We start from the raw sequence: 8,461 nt of genomic DNA on the forward strand, positions 1-8,461 counted from the left end.
AAAACTTTGCATGCACAGAAACTGTGAATTGCTAAAAAGTAGTATTTGAAAACTTAAGATAAGCCGAGCAGTGGTGGTGCACGCCTTTAGTCCCAGCATTTGGGAGGCAGGGGCAGGTAGATTTCTGGGGCCAGCCTGGTCTACAGAGTGAGTTCCAGGACAGCAAGGCCAACACAGAGAAACCCTGTTTCAAAAAAACAAAACAAAAAACAACAACAAAAAAAGAAACTTCAGCTAGATGCACGAATGCATTTCAAAGTCAGCTTATTGGAAGCACCAACTAGAAACAAAACTCCTCCATATTTAATGAGGATATGTATTGTGAGGCTCCTTTCACTTTATATACACACATATGTTTACGAGTTGGTATTAACATTTCTGAGCATTATAGTTAAGAATATGAAAGCCTCTTCAGAAATTGGTATGAGGTACTTGTTAGTGCTAAAGCAGATTTGATTTCTTGCTTTCGTGATAGCTTAATCTAGGGCCACTGAGATCAGGGTAAACTTGTATGGGAGCCTGTGAGGATGCAGAGTAATAGACCTGAGAAGCAGGTAGCAGCTCCTATTGACAGGCTTATTTCCAGTGCCTTGGGGGTGCTGGGCCCAGTTCTGAGTCCTGACTATTTGGGTTCGAGATTTTTCTAAGAATAGACATTATAGTTCTCTTGAGAGCCATTAGTCGTTATTTAAAGTTGTTTCAAAGTAGATGGAGCCATTATTATAAATGTTGAAATAGCACAGAAAGTTTTACTGTCCCGGTTTTTTCCTCAAAGTGCTTCTCTTGCTTTGCACAACATATGTGTGCCAAAGCGGTTAGGGAGCATGAGTTTCTACTTCCATGGTTAGGGAGCATGAGATTCCACTTACTGAGCCGCAGAAGCAAATGTTACAAGGTGTTATTACAATGTTCTTCATAGGAGTAAAGGTGCATGATTTGCCCTTAACAATTTTGGGGCTTAGTGTACCATAATTTTTTTTCTCTTTTTTTTAGCAATTCATGATGACCAATAAACTGGACACAGCAATGTGGCTCTCTCGCCTGTTCACAGTTTATTGCTCCGCTTTGTTCGTTCTGCCTCTTCTTGGGTATGTATTATCATATTTCTGACTCAGAGTTGTTTGGTCAGCATCTATGAACTGCTTTTTAGGTTTAGAATCATTAAACTATAAATGGGATTATAGTTTACTGTTGCTTTTAACTAACAGAAAGCCCACGTAAAAGCAACAGTAATCTAGTAATACCGATTAGGATGTTGTATTTCTAGTTTGTGTGACTGCTCATTGAAAATCTGAGGAAAACTAGATGTCTTGGGTTGAAAAGTTCATGGATTCTGCAGTTCTTTTAAGTTGACAAAAGAATGATTGCTTTATACTAATCAGTTGGATGTATATGTGAAGAGATGTTTCCCTGAATGTAGAGTACATTTGTGTAATTTGTTTTCTATTGACAATTAAATGATTTAGGTGTTGTGCAATTATGATGCAATTCACAAAGGAGGAAGAGACGTGGTAGTTGTTGGTGTCTCATGATAACTTTTCCTCTGGTAATTTGCAGGTTGCATGAAGCAGCAAGCTTTTACCAGCGTGCTCTGCTGGCCAATGCTCTGACCAGCGCTCTGAGGCTGCATCAGAGATTACCACACTTCCAGTTGAGCAGAGCGTTCCTGGCTCAGGCCTTGTTAGAGGACAGCTGCCACTACCTGCTATATTCACTCATCTTTGTCAACTCCTACCCCGTTACGAGTATCCTTTCATAGCTGTGACAGTGGAGTTTTGCTGCTGGAAGGATACAGTGATGATAGAGTTCATGAAGCTTGTTTGGCTTTTAGTCTGTCACTTATTAATGTAAACATTTCTGTCCCCAAAATTTGAAATATAAACTCTGTAGAGCTGTTTTGTGAATTTAAACTTCATCTCTCAATGTTCTTGGCTCTTGTCAGCTTAGATATTTAACAATTAACATTCAAGGCACAAGTTTATACATGAATTCAATATTTAAATTTTTATACCATTGACTTTATATCTTAGAGGAAAGATGCAAATTTTATTTTACTTATGTGTATGAGTGTTGTGCCTGTGTATAAGTATGTGTACCACATGCATGCTTGATGTCTATGCAGACCAGAAGATGTTAAAACCTCTACAATTGAAGTTGAGGCAGTTGTGAACTACTGTGTGGGTGGTCAGAGTCCAACTCAGGTCCTCTGTAGCAGCAGCCAGTGGTCTTAATCCCCAAGCCGTATCTTCAGTCCTACACATGTGTTACTTAAAAAATGAAAAGATCTTTGGATCCCCCAGCTTCTGGTGAAGTAGGGGCAAAAATTAATCCAGAAATGACTTAGTAAAATAAATAAAGTGAAAGTAGTCTGCTATACGTAAAACAGAAAGGACATAAGCCAAGTGCTGTAGTCCTATGAGGCACAGGTAGGCTTAAAACCAGCCTAATTTACATAGCTAGTTTTAGTCCAGCCAGGGTTTTATAGTGAGACCTTGTCTCAGAAAACAAAGTAGCAGTTGGCCTAGCAAGTTAATTCTTAGGAAGTACTGAGTGGTGGCAAGAACATAAGCTAGTGAGTAAGAATGTAATGAAATTCATAAAGAAATGGGGAATTATGGCAGCATACAAAGTGGCCTAAAGTAATCCTACACACGTATTTGGGCCTTTGTTCTTAATGTGGTATGTTGTCCTTGCTCTGTCAGTGACTGGCACTTAAGAATAAAGCAGTAGCCTTTTCTTTCACCCCTTATCTTTTCTAAATAAATTAAAAGTGACATTGAACCAGGCATGTAATCATAGCACTTAGAGAATCAAGGTTAGTCTGGGCTTCCATGAGATCCTGTCTCAAAAGCCAAAAATTAGAGGAGAAAAAAAAAGTGGCATCAAAAGCTAAGATGAATGTTGTATAAAGATATGTGAACTTTGGACAGTTAGGGATAAATTCCTCATACAAATCTCCGTGATCGCTGGGTAGCCATATGACAGAGGACGAAACTTGGTCTAGGGAGATGAGGTTTGTGAGAGCCAGGATGGGAACCCGAGGATCTTGGTTCCCAGCTGATGGTTATATTTTGGGATTGCCTGTTACTGAATCAGGCTTCAGGTCTGCTGGTGTCAGAGTTTAAGCTGAATTATTTAAGCTTCAGCAGAGTTTCACATAGGCCTTAAAAGGGAGAAATTTATAGTTTTCAAGTTTTATTTGTTTTTGGTTTTGTTTTTGTTTTTGTTTTGGCATTTCCGAGACAGGGTTTCTCTGTGTAGCCCTGGCTGTCCTGGAACTCACTCTGTAGACCAGGCTGGCCTTGAACTCAGAAATCCGCCTGCCTCTGCCTCCCAAGTGCTGGGGTTAAAGGTATGCGTCACCACCGCCCGGCCCAGTTTTCAAGTTTTAAAGGAGTCTGAGTCACTAAAAAGTTTTAAACTGGAGCCAAACATGGTGGTGTATACCTGTACTAGTACCTAGGAGGCTTCAACAAGGAGGAGGGAGAGTTTGAGGCCGGCTTAGGCTACAGAGGAAGATTTAGATTCTTCTAAATTTGGGCAGAGATGCTCAGTGGTGCTTGGAATGAGTTTTGGGGTGCTAAGTAAGTTAAGATTAAAATGAATTTGATACTCTGATTATTAGCACTTAGCAATTTCCATCCATGCCATACCTTTACCTAGATAGAAAAAAAAGATTATTGTATACATTATCCTGCCTGCATGTATTCCTGCAGGCCAGAAGAGGGCACCAAATCTCATTAAAGATGATTATGAGCCACCATGTAGTTGCTGGGAATTGAGCTCAGAACCTGTGGAAGAGTAAGTAGCCAGTGCTCTTAACCTCTCAGCCATCTCTCCAGCCCTATAGAGAACATCTTAAGGCTGGTATTTTTACTATTCATTAGCAAAAATTGGAGGGGATCTGTTTCCATTCCATTTTTTTTCTTTTGAAAAGTTGAATAAAAATTGTGTATTTACCCACAGTATAAGGCCATACGATTGGATTTAATATTAAAAGTCCTTGCTTATTGTAATTAACTTGATAGGACCTGTGGTAGATTTTATGCAAACTTAAATGTCTTTTTTTTTTTTTTAAACAAATTCAGATTTTTTTTTAAAGTATAGTTTCTTAAAGAAATGGGACTTAAGCCATTAACTTTTGTCAACAGTGTAGATTCATAAAAGTACTATAGAAGACTGTGATTAAGATCAAATTGGTGCACTGGAGAGATGGCTACCGCCCCTGCAGAAGATCCAGGTTTGGTTCAAATGCCTATAATTCCAGTTCCAAAGGATCCAGTACTGGCCTCCTAGGGTACCTGCATGTGTGTGGTGAACATAAACTCATGCAGGCACATACAACTAAAAGTAATAAATCCAAAAACCCCAAAATGTCCATTGTGGGCTAAAAACTTTATTCAATCGTTTGGGTTGGTCTGCAGTTTATTTTTATTTAAGAGATATTTGTAGTGCTTTATTAAAAACGATTTTGACTTTCCAAACAGATGGAAAGATTTAGAAAGGACGTTACTTCTAGGTTGCAAGACTTCATTTGATTCAAGAATGAAAGAAAAGCCATCCCACTAAACTCACAGTCAAGTGTTGGTTCAGATCTACTTTGCGCATAATACATAGCTATGTACGTGTGTGCAGTGCTCAGTGCTTGGTGATGTGAAGGCTTTCCTTAATTGCTTTCTCCAGTGAGTATTTTTCCCGTCTTGTTATTTTCTTTGCTTCACGCTGCCACATACACTAAGAAGGTCCTGGATGTAAGTAAACTGTTGTTTCTTTGGCTTGTAGATTGTAGATAGTTGGCATGAGTTTGAGTTTCAGACAGTTTATCAAAAGTCCCTGTATTCTCCACAAACTTTTATAAATTTTTTTAGATTTGAAGATTGTATGGTTGAAATGTCACAAAATAGCATTATTTTGTAGAGAAGGGATTATTCTTAAAATTGTCTTCCAGTTCCCTGAAGTTTGAAATACATATCTGCACTAAATGTGTTAAGTTTGATGAATTGGCAGAGATCTTCTTCACTGTCACACTAAGTTACTGCATCAGTAGAACCATGGGAAATGTCTGGATAGTACCTTTAAGAGATGGTTTCCTGCCGGGCAGTGGTGGCGCGCTTGGGAGGCAGAGGTAGGTGGATTTCTGAGTTTGAGGCCAGCCTGGTCTACAGAGTGAGTTCCAGGATAGCCAGGGCTACACAGAGAAACCCTGTCTGGGGGGGGAAAAAAGGGAGGGGGTTGTTTTCCTGAATTTTAGTTTATTTTTTTGAGGCTGTCCCTTTATATAGAATCCCTGGCTGACCTGGAACTCTATGTGGCCAGACTAGCCCTGACTCAGAGATCCACCTGCGTCTGCCTCCTCAGTGCTGGGGTTAAAGATGATCACCACCATGCCTGGCCCGAATCTGTGGCTTTATTATACTTCTTTATTTCTCTAGCCACAGGAGCTCTAAGGATTCCAGAATCTGGTGTTAGTTATCTGAGGGTCACAGGGATTGCTGGATAGATTTTTGTTACAACTGTTGAGAAGTAACTACTATTTTTTTGTGGGGAGGTGGAATTAAAGTTTTCTGCGGGAAATAAAGTAAGAATGACAAAATGTGACATGTTTGGGTTCTTTTAAGAGACATAGATTAAAGCAGGGAGGTATGACGAGCAAGTTCTTAAAGTTACTTTGAAATAATTGGCCTTCGGTTGTATTACCTGTGAAGTATGCTATTGACAGTTAGCCTTTGGTGTTCATTGGTTCTTTAATTTGACCAACCATAAGTCAAGTGTTTGCCAAAAAATAGTGTCTGTACTGAACAGGCTTCTCTTGGCATTTGCTAAACAGTACAGTGAGACAACAGCATAGCTTTTGTGTTGCACTAGGGTGTGAGTGATGTAGAGATGGGTTAATGTATAGAAGATGAGTGTGTGTTGTATGTAAATGCAGTGCCACTTTAGCAGGCATCCACATATTTTGGTGCTAGGGTGACTAATTGAGTTGTTAGAGATGCCTAGTTACTTCTAATGCTTGTTTTCTTTTGTTTTAGGCAAAGGGTTCAAATAGTTTACCTCTGTTGAGATCTGTCTTGGATAAATTAAGTACTAACCAACAAAATATTTTGAAATTCATCGCTTGTAATGAAATATTCTTGATGCCTGCTACAGTTTTTATGCTCTTTAGGTAAGAATTCAAATACACTTGTATTGAGAGATTGATGATGAGTAAACATAAAGATACCCACACAGATTTCATCCTGCTTGGATCAGCAGGTATCAGCTTGTATCTGTAGGTGGAGCATCCCAGCTGCTTTAGAAGAATCACTGAGACTCAGGAAAACTAGGAATTTGTGTTTTCCCTACCCTGCAGTATTTAACAGCTTTTAGAATTCTTCTTCTTTGCCCAGAAGTGGGATGTTTGGATCCTGAGTTTTTACATTATTTGTCCATCCCCTTTCCAGATGTTGGTACTAGTGCACATTGCTGCCACACATGCATATGTTAGTTTTTCTCTGTATCCTCACCACTGCTGACTATGTTTTGGGGATTTTATTTTTTTGCTTTTTTTTTTCATAATCACTCTTCTGATGGATGAATTTGTAAGCTGCTTTGAATAACAGATGTTTTAACAATACTATTTTTTCAATGCATAAACATAGGAGACTTTTCTGGTTTTGTGTGTATTTAATGTTGTTCATCGGTATTTTATAATTTTAATTACTTTATTTATAAAGTTTGTTTATTTGTCTTTGGGGGTCAAGTTCACAGCGTTGACATAGCTGTACCACTAAGGCACCTTCCATGTGTAATAGTGTATTATATATAGAATACTTACTAACTTACTAAGGCACCTTCCATGTGAAATAGTATATTATATATAGAATACTTACTAACTTACTAAGGCGCCTTCCATGTGTAATAGTGTATTATGTATAGAATACTTACTAACTTACTAAGGCGCCTTCTATGTATAATAGTGTATTATGTATAGAATACTTACTAATTTACTAAGGCGCCTTCTATGTGTAATAGTGTATTATATATAGAATACTTACTAACTTACTAAGGCACCTTCCATGTGTAGTAGTGTATTATATATAGAATACTTACTAATTTACTAAGGCACCTTCCATGTGTAATAGTAATTATATATAGAATACTTACTAACTTAAGTGTGTAACTTAAAGATTACCCAAGCCACAAAATTAAAGTAACCATGCTATCGCTAATCTTTATATGCTGCCTTCTTGTCAGACATGCTATCTGATTAGTAGAGGTTGTACTACTTAGAACTCTGTATTTAAAAATAAAGCAGTCTTGGTTTATCTTGTATATGCATGCACATATCTGCAAAGACAGATGATCATTGTAAGTTTGTTTACTTCTTACCTTTCTTTTCCTTCATTCTTTTTAGTTCCCCTCTTTCCTTTTCCCTCTTTCTGCTTTCCTACATAACCTAGGTTTTGGGTTATGAAAGACAAGGCCTTGTTTTGTAGCCCAGGCTGTTTTTGAAGCAATCCTCCCACTTGTACTTCTTGAGTACCAGGATGCTGGGGCTACATTCACCCTGTTGTGGTTTTTGTTTGTTTTGAGGGAGTTACCAAGCTACACTCTTAGCTATAGCTTTATTCTTTTTCCTCTTTTATAGTGTTTTCTCTTTCTTCCTTCCTTTCTTTCTTTAAGATTTATTGTTTTATTTTTATGAGTACACTGTAGCTGTCTTCAGACACACCAGAAGAGAGAACCAGATCCCATTACATATGGTTTTGAGCCACCATGTGGGTGCTAGGAATTGAACTCAGGACCTCTGGAAGAGCAGTCAGTGCTCTTAACCACTGAGCACTCTCTCCAGCCCTAGCTTTATTCTTATACTAGAACCAGTCTAAATATTCCTAAAACTAGGGAGGCTTGATATATAATAGTAGGAATATAAGATTTTGGAGTACTTGAAGTTGTAAGAGGAATAAGATAATTTGTATATTACCACATACATATTACATGTTAATATAAGTTAAAGTTGGTTAACAACATATAGTGTGTTTTCTGATATATTTTGGGGGTATGTGCAAGGATTAGTACATGCTTTTTTGTCTCACATTCATATTAGTGTCAAGTCCTCAAGAGCTAGTAAATAGCGAGTTATTATATGAGAAGTGTTGGGCTAGTACTAATCATTTTGTACACTTGTGTACATATGTTCCACAAGGATAGATTGTGGAGAGTGTTGTAAAGTTTATAAAGGGCTAAGTTGGATAATAGGGAAATTGTTTTACAGTGAATGTTTTCTATATTTTCTCTGTTAAAATTTTCAGTTTAGAAAGTTGAAAATTACTTCAGATTACTTGTTGAGCAAAATGTACATAACATTAAGTAATAAGCTTGTAGTCATGTAATTTATTTTTATTAAGAAGTTATTGACATGAACTAACTAGTACCCTCGGAGCTCCCAGGGTCTCAACCACCAACCAAGGACTGCACATAG

General features: G+C 37.9%; 1 protein-coding gene across 2 annotated transcripts in view; it reads left to right on the forward strand.

Annotated features, from left to right (window-relative positions):
• Tmem33 (transmembrane protein 33) overlaps positions 1–8,461 on the forward strand; it is a 20,951-nt gene that overhangs the window by 2,600 nt on the left and 9,890 nt on the right. For both annotated transcript variants that reach the window (XM_031342523.1, XM_031342524.1), the window contains exons 3-6: positions 994–1,088; positions 1,558–1,745; positions 4,684–4,751; positions 6,030–6,163. In XM_031342523.1, the coding sequence (XP_031198383.1) occupies positions 994–1,088; positions 1,558–1,745; positions 4,684–4,751; positions 6,030–6,163 (485 nt within the window). The remainder of the gene's footprint in view (positions 1–993; positions 1,089–1,557; positions 1,746–4,683; positions 4,752–6,029; positions 6,164–8,461) is intronic.

The sequence above is a fragment of the Mastomys coucha genome, unplaced genomic scaffold (genome assembly GCF_008632895.1).
Source record: "Mastomys coucha isolate ucsf_1 unplaced genomic scaffold, UCSF_Mcou_1 pScaffold22, whole genome shotgun sequence".
NCBI lineage: Eukaryota > Metazoa > Chordata > Mammalia > Rodentia > Muridae > Mastomys > Mastomys coucha.